This window comes from Cetorhinus maximus, chromosome 19 (genome assembly GCF_964194155.1).
Source record: "Cetorhinus maximus chromosome 19, sCetMax3.hap1.1, whole genome shotgun sequence".
NCBI lineage: Eukaryota > Metazoa > Chordata > Chondrichthyes > Lamniformes > Cetorhinidae > Cetorhinus > Cetorhinus maximus.
The window spans coordinates 36565872-36582748 of record NC_135897.1 but is presented as its reverse complement, the minus strand read 5'-3'; the positions used below and the strand labels follow the sequence as shown (position 1 = coordinate 36582748).

The 16877-nt window shown below is 41.2% G+C and overlaps 1 protein-coding gene across 1 annotated transcript in view; it reads left to right on the top strand.

The window, feature by feature from the left end:
* The window catches only part of wdfy1 (WD repeat and FYVE domain containing 1), a 75422-nt gene that overhangs the window by 10518 nt on the left and 48027 nt on the right, over positions 1–16877 (top strand). The window contains exons 3-4 of the mRNA XM_078563724.1: positions 9601–9674; positions 12949–13003. Coding sequence (XP_078419850.1) covers positions 9601–9674; positions 12949–13003 — 129 coding nt within the window. The remainder of the gene's footprint in view (positions 1–9600; positions 9675–12948; positions 13004–16877) is intronic.

Below are 16877 nucleotides of genomic sequence, written 5' to 3'. Positions count from 1 at the left end.
TAGTGTCAGGGGATAGGAGTTTGGAAGACAAAAAGCAAATTGTGTTAAAACTGCATCAGCGGTTTGCCCACCCTTCTTTGCAAAGAATAAAAATTTTGCTACGGGACACATAATAAAGGATGGAGAGTACGCTAAACTTAGCGGAGATAAGCAATAGATGTGATGTATGTAAGAAATACAGAAGGACACCGTCATGGCCGGTAGTGAGTCTACCTTTAGCGAGGGATTTCAATTAAGTCGTGGCAATGGATTTGGTGTGGGATAAAGAAAAGAACACTTTATTTTACATTTCATAGATTTGGCAACAAGGTTTAGCCAGTCGACAATCATATACAGTAAAGAAAAGAAAATAATTGTGGATCAGGTAATGGAGAAGTGGATAGAGACCGGATTGGGACCAGCCGCAAAATTCCTCACAGATAATGGGGGGGGGTATTTGCTAATGACGAGCTCCGGGAGATGTGCAAAACATGAATATCATAGTTATGAATACTGCAGCTGAAAGGCCTTTTAGTAATGGAGTGTGTGAAAGGAATCACGTGGTTATAGATGAGCTGCTACGTAAAATATTGGCGGATAGACCAAGCTGTAAATTAACATCAACTCTAGCATGGGCTGTCGATGCCTAGAATTCTGCAGATGGTCGGGGGTTACAGTCCATATCGGTTAGTTTTTGGTAGAAACCCAAAAATTCCTTCAGTCCTGAGTGATTATCCCCCAGCTTGGGAGGGAACTATGATTAGCTCTACCTTTTCTGAGCATTTAAACGCACTGCACGTGAGTAGAAGAGCATTCCTTAAAGCGGAAGTTTCAGAAAGAATTTGGTGAGTTCTAAGACATAATGTACGACCATGGGAAACGATTTTCAATCAGGGAGACACGGTATACTATAAGAGAGAAGGACATAATGAGTGGAAAGGCCCGGGAAAGATTATAGGTAAAGATGGTAGAACAATCATTTTACAACATGGGAACCAGACTATTCGGGTACACTCATCAAGGTTAGTTGGCGCAGACTACAAATTTGCAGGGTCGGAAAGTGTAGGAAGAGATGAGGGACCATGTGCTTCTCATACCCATATGTTGCATGGTTATGAAGACCAAGTAGCTGAAGTTGATAGGGTATCTGAAGGTGGAGACAGTAATTTGGACGAAGGTGATGAGATGATTTGGCTCAGAGGACACCTGCTGAAAAGCTGGTACTAAAGTTACATACTTGCCAGAAGGGGCCAGTCAATGGCAGGATGTGACAATTGTAGGTAGAGCGGGGAAGGCCACTGGAAAACATAAAAACTGGTTAAATGTACAGGATAAAGGACAGGAGGTTAGGCCTATGGATTGGTAACATGAAGTACAAAAATGGAAGGCACGGAAACACAATATCAGTTCAGACAGTGAGTCTGGGAGTGAACATGCTTCTAGAAAGAGATCGCGAACTGTTGAAAGAACATCTATAAATGTGAGAGGGAGATCAAACAGTAACAGTCTGGAGCATGATAGAAGGCAGGATATAAGGCGTAGCTTAACAAGATCAAGGAATATGGCACAAACTGGTAACGCTTCAAGGAGGAGAAGCCCATGTGATCGAGAAGTCTTAGTAGCTTCAAATAAATTAGATGATAAATTAATAAAGATGCCAAACAGCAAGAACTACATAGTTGGAAAGAATTTGGGGTATACGATGTCAGATAGGGGACAACCAGTTCTGTCTCGTAGATGGATATGCACAGAAAAGGTGCTTCCTGATGGGACTTATAAAGTTAAAGCCAGGCTACTGGCACGAGGGTTTGAAGAAAAATTGGGTACTGGGATATAAAAGTAGATTTACCTACAGCAGGGAAAGCTATGTTAAAGATCTTTTTAGCTCTATTAGCTTGGGAATGTAGGTCCTTTGATATTAAAGCTGCTTTTTTGCAAGGACATCAACTTCTCTGTCCATCAAAAGAGGCGCCAAATGCAGAAGGGACACTCTGGATGCTAAATAAATGTGTATACAGTTTAAATGATGCCTCCAGAGTTTGGTATTTCTCAGTGAGGTCGATTTTGTTAAAGTTGAGCTGTCTTCAGTTGGAAGCAGATCTGGCAATGTTTTATTGGCACCATGGAGGGAAACTTGCAGCCACTTTTATGATGCATGTAGATGATATTTTTGTGGGTGGTAGTAGCAAATTTGGAACAGTTGTTGTTAATGGGTCAGAACGGAATTTAAAATTGAAAGTCAGGCTTCTGGTGCGTTTAATACATTTGGATTGGAAATCAGGCAGAGAGGATCACATGTCCTTTTACATTAGCAATCCTATTTAAAGAATGTCAATCTCATTGCAATTAGTCCTGGCAGGGCCTCCCAGAAAGATACAGTGGCTTCTGAAACAGTAAAAGAGGAACTCAGCAGGCGAATTGGGCAACTCAATTGGCTAGGCAAACAAACCAGGCCAGACGCCAGTTTTGATGTTTTGGAATTGAGCTATAAAATGAATGATCCCAAGGTTGAAGAAATTGCTCGGGTAAACAAAACATTGACAAAATTAAAAATGGAGCAATGCGTTTTGAAATTCCCATCTTTGGGTGATGTTAGAAAAATGAAACTGATTGTGTTCAGTGATGCATCTTAAGCAAATCCATGTTTTGGATTTTCGAGTGCGGGGGTGGATTTATAATATTTCTCATGGGGGTGGGGGGGAAAGGGCAAATGCTGCCCTTTGGCATGGGAATCCAAAAAGATACGAAGAGTTGTAAAAAGTACGTTAGCAGCGGAGACTCTCACCCTTGTTGAGGCAGTAGATATGGCATTCTTCATATCAAAGATACTGACTGAAGTTGTAAGTGGAAAAAGGTATTCGGGAACAGTACCTATCGAATGTCTTATTGATAACAAGTCACTTTGGGAAAATGTCCATTCTACAAAGTGCGTTAACGAGAAGAGATCACGAATTGACATTGCAAGCTTAAAACAAATGCTCGAGAATGAGATTGCCAAGATCAAATGGATTGATAGCAGCTACCAATTATATGACTGCTTCACCAAAAGAGGAGTGAGCTCCAAGAAGTTACTAGAGATCCTTTCTTTAAGAAAAAAAATACATTTGTGTTTTTTTAAGGAGGGGAATAAGATCAATTTATTGATGGAAAAATATATATTCACGTTTGTTATTACCATTTTTTTTGACGCAGGGTTACTTTCTTTTAAGAAGCGGGGAATCTGTTAGGGAAGGAAACAGTTAAAGAAGTTGAATCGCTAATTATTAGGTTGTTTAAATAAATACCCATTTGGTTGTATAAAAGGGATAACAGCTGAGACTAGTTCTGTGGGTGGAGAGTTTTATGACAAACAATAAAACTCTGCCTGAAGGAGTCTGTCTTGGTTTTGGCCTTCAGTTCTAAACAACTATTGGAACTTAACAGGACTGACGGGTCTATAATTTTTTTCACCTATCCCTTGCACCCTTTTTAAATAATGTTACAACATTTGCAGCCCTCCAGTCCCCTGGTACCTCACCTCTATCTAGTGAGGATTAGAAAATGATCTGCAGAGCATCCACTATTTCTTCCATAGCTTCCTTCAACAGCCTGGGATACAATCTGTCTGGTCCTGGTGACTTATCTACCTTCAAGATGTCAGTACCTCCAGTACTTCCTCTCTCGCTATCCTTATTGTATCGAATGTTTCACACTCCTCCTCATTAACTAGAATGTCTGCATCATCCCTCTCTTTTGTGAAGACGGAGACAAAGTACTCATTGAGAATCCTGTCCACATCTTCAGCATCAAAGCACAAGTTACTATTTACATCTCTGATAGGCCCTACCCTTTCATTAGTTATTCTCTTGCTCTCAATGTACTGGCAAAACATTTGGGTTTTCTTTGACTTTTACCTGCCAATGTTTTTTTGTAATCTCTCTTTGCTTTCCTAATTTCCATTTTTACTTCACCTCTGTACTTTCTATACTCCTCTAGGCTCTCTACAGTGTTAAGTCATTTGTGACACTCATAAGCTTTCTTTTTCTGCTTTATCTTGGCCTGTAAGCTTCTAGACAACCAATGGGCTCTAGATTTGTCAATACTGCCCTTTTTTTGTGGGAACATGTCTACACCGTGCGTGTAGAATCTCACTTTTGAATGCCTCCCAGTGGTTTGACACTGTTTTCCTTTCTAATAGCTCAATTCAGTCCACTCTCACCAGCTCCCCTCTGAGCTTCGTAAAATTTGTCTGCCCCCAATTTAGAACTTTCACTCCTGTTCTATCTTTGTCCTTTTCCATAATGATGCTAAATCTAACTGTATTATGGTCATTATCTCCAAAATGGTCGCCCACTGCTACTTCATCCACTTGTCCAGCTTCCTTTCCTAAGACTAAATCTAGAATTGTACCCCCTCTAGTTGTTACGTGCTGGCTAAAATAGTTCTCTTGAATGCAGTTCAAGAATGTTGTGCCCTCTGTGCCCTTCACACTGTTCGTATCCCAATTGATATTAGGGTAGTTGAAGTCCCCAACTATTACTACCCTATTGTTTGTGCACTCAGAAATCTGCCTACATATTTGCTCTTCTAACTCTCTTCCATTATTTGGGAGTCCATAGTACGCTCATAGCAGTGTGGCTGCGCCTTTTTTATCTCTGAGCTCAACCCATATGGCCTCATTATATGCCTCACTTAGTATATCATCCCTCCTCACAATAATGCTACACCCCCACCTTTTTTATCCCCCTCCCTATCCTGTCTGAAAACTCTATGCCCAGGGATGTTGAGCTGCCATTTTTGCCCTTCCGTAAGTTTCCGTTATAGCAACGATATCATGCTGCCGTGTGTCCTCAGCTCATCGACTTTATTTGCTATACTCCTTGCATTTACATGTATACCTTTTAACACTGCCAAATTCCTGTGCTGTACACATTTTAGCCTGTGCTGCTTCTGTTTTTCAGAGCCACACCAGTTCTCCATCTCCCGTTCCCTGCTCTGACTTTGCCTTCAGGTCTCATCCCCCTGCCAATCTAGTTTAAACCACCACCCCTGCCCAATGGCACTAACAAATCTCCCTGCGAGGATATTCATCCCAATCCTGTTCCGATGTAGACCGTCCAGCTTGTACAGGTCCCACCTTCCCCAGAACCGGTCCCAATGCCCCAGATACCTGATACCCTCCCTCCTACACCAGCTTTCCAGCCAAGTGTTTAATCGCTTAATTCTCCTATTTCTATAGTCACTTGCAAGTGGGACTGGGAGTAATTCTGAGATTACTGCTTTAGAGGTCCTACTTTTCAATCTCCTTTCTAGCTCCCTAAAGTCTGCTTTCAGGACTTCATCCCTTTTCCTACCTAAGTCATTGGTGCCAACCATGACCTCTGGCTGATCACCTTCCCCTAGAAGAATGTCCTGCAGCTGCTCCGTTACATCCTTGACCCTGGCACCAGGAAGGCAACATGCCATCCTGGAGTCATGTCTATTGCCACAGTAATGCCTGTCTCTTCCCCTAACTAACGAAACCCCTATCACTAAAGCTCTTCCTTTCTTCCTTCCCTCCAGTACAGCTGAGCTGCTTGTGGTGCCACAAATTTGGCTCTGACTGCACTTCTCTGAGGAACCAGTGCCCTCACCAGCTTGCAAAACGGAAACTGATTTGTGAGCGGTACTCCAGGGAACTCCTAGACTACCTGCCCAGTTTTCTTGTCCTGCCTGGCGGTCACCCATTCCCGTTCTACCTCCAGGCTCCTAAGCTGTGGTGTGACCACCTCTCTGAACGTGCTATCCACGTAGCTCTCAGCCTCCCGGATGCGCCACTGTGACTCCAGCTGCCGCTCTAGCTCTGAAACCCAGAGCTCGAGGTTCTGTAGCTGGTGACACTTCCTGCACATGTGGTCATCTAGGATATCGTGAGCGTCCACGACTTCCCACTCATTACAGGGCATGCATTCCACACGACTGAGCTGTCCTGCCATGGCTTCAATTTACTACTTTTACATTTATTTATTTTGCTTTTGGTTTACTTCTGTTAACTTTATATTGCTTTGCCCTACTTAATAAACCTTATCAAAAGTACAGTTGCTACCTTAATTTAAACCTTAGGGATTGCATAAACCTTAAACACTTACTAAATACTCACCAAACAGCTAGCTTCTTCTCCAACCAATCAAATTGCTTCTTTCCTGTGATATCACAATTTGTTTTTTTACCCTCCTTTCGAATCCAGCATGGGCTGGTTCCGAGCAGCTGACAGGTCCGCCTCTCCGATCACTCTTCTCGAAGGTGAGTGATATAGGCCGCGCTTCCTGGGCTGTCTTTATTTTCTCCTGCTCCCTGTATCTTCTGCAGGTTCACCTCCCTGACTGCTCTTCCCGAAGGTGAGTGATGACATGCAAGAAAATTATTACACTCTGCTACAGATTTGAATATAGCAAATGTATCATCCACATATCGGAAATATGCAAGGGGCAGGAGGTTAGGTGTCATTCCATCAAAGGCATCTTTCTCATGGAACCCAACAAAGATGTTTATGAGAGATGGGCCTAGAGGGGATCCCATGGCAACAGCATCTATTTGAGCATGCATGGTGGCATTGAAGCTGAACTCAACGGCACGAGTTGCCAAGTTCATAAGCTCAATGAATATTGATTCACGCAACGGTGTTGGGACTACATCTTCTATGGCTTCCTTAAGTGGAACATTTGTGAATAGGCTAGAAATGTCAAATGAGCATATGGACACACTGTTGCCATTGATATGCAAGTCCTGTATAGTCTTTGCAAATGTGAAGGAAACCTTCACCATGCATGTGGAAAACTTGTTCAAGACTGGTTGTAACAACATACCCAACCATTTGGCCAATTCATGGTGTGAAGAACCAGCCTTGGATAAAATGGGGCATAAAGGGACATCACTTTTGTGTCTTGGGAAGCCCATACATGCGCGGATGCAGCGAACTGTGAGGGTGAACCTTGTCATATATATCATGTGTCAACTTACCGCTCTTACACAAGTCCAGCATTTTCTCAGTTTACTTTTGAGGAAGACTGACCGGTCATGTTGAGCAGCAGGTCCGATGGATATGAATTTGGACCCGTCATTAAGAATGGTGAGCATTTCGTTGATATAGTCACACTTGTTAAGGATGACTATTCCCGTCCCTTCGTCAGGTTTACTGATGTGTATGTCAGGTTGGTCTTAAGGCCACACAACGCTGTAAGACATTTGCGTTGCATGTGAAAATCGGACTGGTCATTCGGAATCCTGCAATATGCATGCACTAGATCAGCTAGGCACGCTTTTAAAGATTCAGCATCTTCAGTGGATGCTGATTTGTGGCAGGATAGTTGGGAATAGCAGAGTTTGAATGCAGCAGATACCTCTTCCCATTTGATTTGGGATGAAGGCACACCAAAAGTGAAACCATACACAAGAACAAACTCCTCGCTTTCTGAGAGTACATAGTCGGAGAGATTTGTTACTTGTTTAGTGGCGTCTTTAATTGCATTGCCAAACTGCAACAGTCCTTCTTCAGCAATACTCAAGTTTTGTATTACTAAGCATAAGATTACTTCATTGTTCAATATGCTCTGACTTTACTAAGGAATATCAAGGAAAACCTCATTCCAAAGTCACTGTTGATGATATAATCCTCTCTGCACTGGCAACATATTTTATTGCTGCTAAGAGCTTCTTAATTTTCCAATCAGAATAAAAGAGTCAATTCAGATCATCTGGCTACATCTGAAATTGGACTAATATTGGGATCCAAAACCTGCAACTACAGGGATGCGAGGTGAATATCTGAGACAGCCTTGACTTTTTTTTGCTTTTAAAGGTAGAAATGCTCTTGCTGTCATTAAAGGTTTCAGCATTGGTCACATAAACAAACAGATGATTCTTTTGAGCTGTAGGCATTATGATGTGTTATCCTGTGATACCATCACATGAGGCAGCTAATTACTTCTGGTTGTTTGAATATTTCCATTTTGAAGTGTTTTTCAAAAGCACTGTTGCAACTACAATCTTCTCACATCCTTCTCTTATCCTGTCTGCTGAAAGCTTGTCTTTGAAGGCATATCCTGGGAAAACTACAGCATTTTGTTAATGATCCAAGTTCAGCTGTTTGTCTTTGAGTATAGTGTTGCCACAGGAAACGTTAAAATCTATCATGATTTATTGAAGCATTACTTTCTCCCAAAATGACAGTTTAAATACAAATTAAGAATATTTTGAAATGATGTTGCACAATTTGAACTAATATGATGTGGAGATATCATCTTGTGGTCAACGGCACATTCTAGCCACGTGCATGACTCCATTACCTGGAGTTGAACATAATTTCTACTCAAATAACTGCTTAATCTGGGCAGTATCAAAGCAGATAGCACTAAAGATTGTGGAATTTTAAGAAGAAGCGATTTGTGCGATTAACCACCTTTACACTCAATTATCTGTGATCCCCTACTCTAGCTCAAACATCCATTCAATCGAAGCGGTCCCTGCCCTCAAAGCTGGGCTGTGCTACCAGATTGTACTAGCATGTAACTGCTGATTTGTGCTCAATTTGAGGGAGGGTGTTGGGGAGTTTGAAATTGTGGTGCATTATATTGTGCCCAAACTCTCAGACACATTGGTACCTGTGATCACATTAATCCAGTGTTAGTCACCTGTACCTGCAGTAAATTGAAGCCACTGATTCAGGTCTCTCTCTCCTGCTGCAGAAAATAGTTTAATTTGGTCAATTGATTTATCCTTCTGATACATAGGACAGGTGATCAGCAGCCAATCGAAGCCAAAAGTGTCTTCTGCTCTGCTGCAAAAAAATTAATCAGTTAATTGAATAAAGCAGTGTCCAGCAGTCACTTGGACAGAGAGAGAAGTTTGTGTACCTTGTGGCCTCCAGCCTCACTCTGACAGAATTTTTCCCCAAGCCTTTGTACTAACCCATCTTGTTATCTTGAGGCCAGATTGGATTTGGTCCAGTCAAAGTAATTACCTTCATGGAAACTTCAGTGGAACTTTGCCTCGGCAAACTGGCTCTGTGCATTCTGCTGATAGTGCCCCTAGTGGAAACTTCAGGCACATCTTTGTACAGGAAGACGATTAACTCTGAAAGCTGGTCAATCCAGGGATTCTGTCATTTCTAAAATTGGCAGAGAATGCTTTCTATACAAATCAGTTTTTTTCAAATTTAAAACGTTACACTGCATCAAATGTGATTGATGCATTTTTTTCAAATAGCATATTTTGGAGTATTAAAAATATGAAACAAATATATTTTAGAGGATAATGAATGATGAAGCATAGCATGGTAGGGCAGCACAATATTGGGTATATTATTTGAATTCTGCAGCTGACTGTTTGGTACATTAGGCACTTTGTCCAGCACTCCAGTATTGTTACTCTGTATCAACTTTTGATGCATGTATTTTTTTTAAATCAATCTGGGAGAGTTGTAATGTTTGGATGGATCTAGGAAGGTGAAACAGCCACCGATGCTTTAAAAAAAAGTCTCTATAAGCAGAAATGGGTATCAACTTTTATCCTTACAAATAAGTTTGGAGTATTCCTTTAAATAATAATGTAGATGTTTTCTGATGTGAGCAGCTTAATGTTAATTATCCACTTTTGTTTTTAAAGCACCCTGCTCTGCCATTTCCTACAATCCTGACAGCAAACGGATTTTTATAGGGCAGGATAATGGAGCGATTGTGGTATGTATGTAAGCATTATATATATATGTCTGCATTATGACCTATCTCTGTTCTAGTCATAAGGATTAGGATTACTATTCTTGTTTGTTGCTGAAACAAAATCAGGGGTTGTATAAAAAAAATCTGTGCAATTGATGTTCAGTGTTGAGCGTAATGTTCATCTCATTGCATTACTCAGGCTTCAGCAATGCCCTAAGTGTACTAGTTTGTATTTTTGTTTCGCTAAATTATTTATATTTCTCCTCCTTTGTGATCTGTCTGTTTGCGCCCCCTCCTTTCCCACTCTACAGTTCAGTCCCCAGCTGAGAAGATTACCTACTTCAAAGGATTTTCAGTATTCCGCTTGAACCAGCTGTTATCCTCCAAGAATGGCCTTGGTTAACTTTTTCCAGAGGGAGAAGCAGTTTGTGTATCCACTTCTAGTTCCCTAGATTTCTGAGCTCAGATCCTGAATTCTTTGGGTGGTGATGGATTTAACCCTGTATTCCCTGATTCTGGAATGAGGATTTTGAGACAGCCATAGTACTGCACTCAATGCAACATGCTGACTGTTTAAAGGCAGCAACTGCACAAACAGAATTGAGGCTTTCAAATGAAGTGCTTTGTTCATTGAATTCTTGAAGACAAGAATCATCTCAGTCCCAAGTCACTGCTGCAAGAATTCCTCGGGTAATGTCCTAGACCCAACCATTTTTAGCTGCTTCATTAATGGCTTTTCCTCCAACGTGCAGTCAGAATTGGGGATGTTCAATAATTGCAATGTTCACCATTTGCTGCTACCCACATATTGAAGCAGGCTAACCCTGCAAGCAGCAAGAACCGGACAATAATCGTGCTTGGGTTTATAAGTGGAAAGTAACATTCGCACCATGTAAGTGCCTGACGATGACCATCTCCAACAAAAGAGGAACCAACCTCTCCCCTTGACATTCAGCAACATTATCATCACTGAATCCCCCACAATCAATATCTTGGGCATTACCATTGATCAGAAACTTAATTGGACCAGCCACATAAATAGTCTGGCTGCAAGAGCAAGTCAGATGCTGCGAATTCTGCAGACTGACTCACCTCCTGACTCCCCAAAGCCTGTCCACTACCTACAAGGCACAAGTCAAGAGTGTGATGGAATACTCTCCACTTGCCTGGATGAGTGCAGTTCCAACAAAACTCAAGAAGCTCAACATTGTCCAGGACAAATCAGCCCGCTTGATTGGCATCCCATCCACCACTCCCTCCACCACCAATGCACAGTGGCAGCAGTGTGTACTGTCTAGAAGAGGCACTGCAGCAGCTCAATAAAGCACCTTCAATAGCATCTTCCAAACTCGTGACCTCTACCATATAGAAGAACAAGGGCAGCAGATGCATGGAAACACCACCAGCTGCGATTTCCCTTCCAAGTCGCACACCACCCTGACTTGGAACTATATCGCTATTCCTTCACTGTCACTGGGTCAAAATTCTGGAACACTCTCCCTACCAAGACTATGGTATGCCTACACCACATGGGCTGCAGTATTCAAGAAGGCAGTTCACGCTGTTCAATAGCAATGAGGGATGGGCAATAAATGCTGGCCTTGCTGGTGAAGCATAAGTCCAAAGTGTGTAATCTATACCCACCTCAGTGATAAATCTTAAATTAATCGTTACTATTGAAGTAATGCACATGTTTGTTCTTTGCTGAAGAGCCCCCATTTATTGTTACCAGCTTCAGCTGTCTCACCTGATTTGATCTGTACCTGAGTCACATGGTGCAGTTATTAGTTCAAGGCCATAACACTGCAACATGGACATTAACAAATTGAAAGGGAAACTCACGAGTTAAATAAGAATATAGAAAATAGGAGCAGGAGTAGACTGTATGGTCCCTCTAGCCTACTCTGTTATTCAGTATGATCACAGTTGATTTTTTGTCCGAACACTCTTTTTCCCACTATCTACTTTTTCCATATCCCTTGGTGCCCTGAGAGAAAAATCTATCAATCTTAGCTTTGAGTATACCCAACACTGAAGCATCCACAGCCCTCTTGAGGTAGAGAATTGCAAAGATTTACAACTCACTCGCATAAATTTCTCCTTATCCCAGTCCCAAATAGTATGTATCCTTTATAATGTGAAATAATGGGAACACCGACATTGAGGGAGGACTTTGGCCTCTAGCAGTCTCTCAGAGTGCTCTGGAGAGGGAGCCATTCTTTGCCAAATCCCCTCCAATGTGAATCTGTATTTAGCTTTTGGTGATGAGTAAATGTGCTGTGACCTGGATATCCAGGACAGCAGCTTGCATCAATAATAACCATGTTTTGTGGTATTCCTTTCTCCCATTCTGAAGGCAAATGATTATCATTTGGCTGATGAGAAAAGCCCTGAATGAGCAGCTGCTTGATGAACAGCTGCTGGAAGGCATATTTGCAAGCTAGCTATGTGAAGACGAGCTTGAAAGTCTACAGTTCAGTAGTAATAAACATTGCATTTTAGTGAGGTGAGTGGCTGCTCCAGCCCTTTGGCTGCTGGAAGCAGCGTTCAATAGGGCATGATGTGCATCCATGCTGTGGTCAAGGACTTGGTTCTGGTCAAATCTATCATACTGGAAAATTTCTGTCAGATATTTTTAAGAAGATAATAAAAAATAAAATCAAGCCCTCCTAAACAACAGGGAACATTTTTCACCAATGGAGGATATATCCTAATTGACTTGATGATTTACACAAAGTAGTTTTTTTTTAAAAAAAAGCAATTCTGACTCTAACTCTCAAGGATTTGTTTAATAACAAATAGCCTTTGAACTAGTCCAGGAGGGCCAAATGACTGCAAAAATATACACAATAATTGCACACAGCTGTACTTAGTAGAAGAATAATACATTGTGGATTGTATGGCATCGAGTGAATCTTGGGCTCAGTGGTAGAATTCCAGCCTCCTGTATCGGGAGCTTCTCTCGACATTCACAGCGAGTGGAGTCCAGAGCTTTGGCTCTGAATTTCAAGTTGGCATCCAGCAGAATGCTTATGCCTGATGGATGTGGGAATCTATAAACTCTCCCTCTCTATAGGGCTAACCATCCTACATGCAGGTTAGAAAGATGCCTGCAAACCTTCCCACTACCTTATGGTATTCTCTAAGAATGTGCAGCTACAAAAACAGAAAGATAATGTTATGACACTCCTGACCTTCTAACACTGCATATTCTTTAACTTACGGAGATCTGCAATGGTACTTTAAGAGACCTGCTTGTGTTAATTACTGAGTAAGCATTTGTATTTCTTTTTAGGAATTCCTCATGGCTGAAGATTTCAATAAGATGACTTATGTAAAGACTTATCCAGGTATGTTGCCTTGAGCATTGTGGTCACACCAAACTTTATTTTTGTCCTCACTATTTGAGACAAATGTCAACAGTACCAAAAATGTTCTTCTTTAAAATTCTGAGTTGAGTCCATTGCCATATTGGCAAATCAGCTGGAGTATTGTGATTATTAGTGGGCTTAGCTGACTATGAAGAGATGGATTATGATCGTGTATTTGCTGGAGGAAAATCTTGGCACTTTATGTTACTGTGCTGGCTTTTAAATTGGGAATTTATGTCAGTCAAAATGGCTCACATGGAAGATTTCTCTACATTAATTTCCTTTCTCCACCATGGGTCTCACTGATATTATGCAAATTCTTCAGTTGGTGGCTTAAGTAGTGACCACCTACAAGGCAGTCTCCAAAGCTGCTTTGCAAACATCTGCAAAGTGATCATTGGTGATCGTGTCAATGATGAGGGTTTAATGTTATATACTTGGGATTGGAAAAGGTCATTAGGTCTGCATATTTAAAAAAAATATACACAGACCTGTAGTCTGTTTAGGAATTGTCTGCGGAAAAATTTTTGTCTGCCCTGATGCCTCAAATGATCAGGCCAGCCCAGGAGATGTCAAATTTGTTAAATTTGTTTTCTGCAATCTTTCTGTCCTGCACTGATCTTTTGGAAACATAGCTACTCACTGTTAAGCCTGAAAAGCAGATTAAATAATTTACTGCCAGCCTTATTAAAATACTTAAATTGTCAGCCCCCCTCCTTGGAGCGAGTTGGCTGCCTGCTTGTTGTCTGCCTCTTTGAAACCTGGAAGTGGGCGGGTTGGGATCAGGGTTCAGATTTTTAAAGTTTTTAAAATCCTGACCCAAATCCAACCCACCTGTTTTTGTGGCTATAATTTAGCCCAGTGTTTCAAGTTGATAACTTTTCATCAGAATTGGATGTCATTGGAGATGAAAAGCTTTTAATAAAGTACAAAGCCAGGGAGAAGGTGGGAGGGGTAGGTGGGGGTGCAGGGAAAGAGCATGTATATGATGGCAAGGAGGGCAGGAGATGGTAGTGTAGTGATAATGTCACTGGACTAGTAATTCAGAGGCCCAGGCTAATGCTTTCTGGGCATGTGTTCAAATCCCACCAGCTGGTAGAATTTAAATTCAATTAATAAAATCTGGAATTTTAAACTAGTCTCAGTAATGGTGACCATGAAACTATCATCGATTGTTGTAAAAACCCATTTGATTCACTAATGTCATTTAGGGAAAGATATCTGCTGTCCTTACCTGGTCTGGCCTACATGTGACTCTAGGCCCATGGCAATGTGGTTGATCCTTAACTCCCCTCTGAAATGACCTAGCAAGCCACTCAGTTCAAGGGTTAGCTTAAGGGGATGGCCAACAAATCCTGACCTTGCCAGCAACACCTACATCCCATGAAAGAATAAACGACAGTTAAATGTCAAAATTGAACAATGGCACAAGGCAAAAGGTGGGTGGCAATGGAATAAGTAAAGAAACAAAAGATTTGTCCAGAGAAGTTTATGCAGTGTTGTGCTTTTGTGCATTTGAAATATCAGACTTTTGGCCTTCCTACAGAGAGGATTGAGATATAACTTTTTTTTAAGGCAAACTGAAATAAAATAGAGGTTTGTAAAGCTGATCAGAGTTCATGTTCGGCCTTCCAAAGTAATCTTTCAGCACCAATGCTTCAATAAGGGCTCATTACACTTCATTTTACTTGACGATTCTGCAAACACTTGGAGAAGCAAACTTGCATCTGATGGAACTAACGTTGGCTTGTTTTTAGTGAATGCCTTAGAAGGTTATGCGGTGATGTTGTAAGATAGAATATGTCTGTACCTACCTTTCAAAGTTATCATAATTGGGTTGATGCACACACAGATGTCAGTGGTAATGTGAGTTCAGTGTGGTCTTTCTACTAATCGTATTTGTGGGAATGTTTAAAATATGTTGTCAGTGAATGAAATTTCTTCCCTTCAATGAATGGTGATGTGCCAGATGTATCAGCAGATTTTTAGATTATTAAATTGAAGGTATCTTTTTGAGAAATAAACTTTGTTGTGAAAAAGTTAATCTTTGTTGAAAGGTGGCATTAAATGATCTTCTTAACAGTGGTTGCTCCAAGGCATGTGGTTGAAGGGCATATTTAGAATCTGAATTCTGTTTGAGTGAATTGAAGCTGCTATCACTTTTTTGGAACATAAATGCACATATCAGAACTTGAAGATAAATCCCTTAAGTGCTCCACCAACCAGTAAAAATACCTGTAAAAATGTATCAGTACCTGAACAAACTGTTAATCCAAAGCTATTTTAAAAAATAATCATATTATATTCCTCTTTGTCTTCACTGGTTATTTTTGACCGATCACCTTGAAGGTTTTTATCTTTTTGAATGCTTTCAAATCCTAGTTATGTTGCCATTCCATCTGAACAATAACATAATGGGAAAGAAATCAATGTTTCCTTCTGTGCAAGGTGACTTATCCTTGACCCCCACCTGGGTGTATTTTCGTCTGTCGGCCTCAACTTATCAACATCAACCAAAATGTATAAAAAAACAATGAAGCTGGTCAAGAAACTCATTGGAATGCCATGGGGTGAACACAGCCAGAGAACTTCGCACTGCAACAGTGGCCTAGTCTATGCTGCTACAGAATACTGCACTACCTTATGGTCATGCAGCCACTACACAAAGATCATGGACATGCAACTCAATTCCGTCATGAGTTTAGTGTTAGGGACCTTTTAGTCCACTACAACAAAGTGGCTCCCAACACTGTCCCACATTTCCCCTCCAGCTATTCGCAGTGATACATTGTGCTCCATGAAATGGAAAAAGTAATGACTAACACTGACTTTCCCATTCATGAAAACTTGAAAAACCTATGAAGGAAGCACTTAAAATTGGCACCAGCCATTTTGGGAAACAGCAGCTAATATTCATACAGCTGATATTGAGCCACTACCCAGATTGATGGAACAGTGGGAGCTATGCAACATTTGGGGAAAAAAAAACTTTCCTCTGACCCAACAGCAGAGGTCCCTGGCTTCAACCTTTCTCAAAGGTTCAACTGAATCTGCACAGGGCTTGGACGATGCAGCCCCACCTCCTTAAGTAGAAGATGAGGGATGACCCAAGTGCAATTGTGGCCATGAGTCCCAGACCATGAAACACATCACATCAACCTGCCCATTGAGATCTGTTGCAGGAAGCATCTCTTTCCTCCACTCAGCATCTCAGGAGGCCATCAAATGTATAGCCAAACTGGATAACTCATTATAAGCTTTTCTTGTCATATGTAAGTAATTATTTTGATAGCTTTCGGGACATGTGCTTCACTTATGGTGAGACTTTGATGAAATGCTGAGGATTCACAACATTTTCTAATGCTTATTTTCTCCCTAAGTTCCATGGCTGCTAAACCTTGTAGAACAGACGAAATGGAAAACAAGATTATGCAGATTTAAGAGTTGTGGGTGGAAGGAAAGTTCACAGAAGTTGCAAGTGACTGTTTTCACAAAGGATCAGCAGGATTGGTTGCTAAAGGGCAGGAAGACAGCAGGATTCTTAATTTCAATGTAGTTACATTTCAAAATTGCGTTTGTGCATTTCTTGATGTTATAAGCAGAGATGCGGTTGGCTTGAGATGATTTATACTGACCAATGTGACAGATGCAATTGAATTTTTACAAGAAGCAGCCACTTGAACTAAGATGTAATACTGGATTTAACAGGAAAATAAAGTATTAAATCTCCCGTGCCAGCTGGAATAACATCATTTACTTCACTGCAGAGTGAAGATAGTAACTGGACCAGGGAAAAAGAGCAAGCTGTCAAAGACCATCCCGGTTGACTGACACAGAATGCCAAGCAAGACGG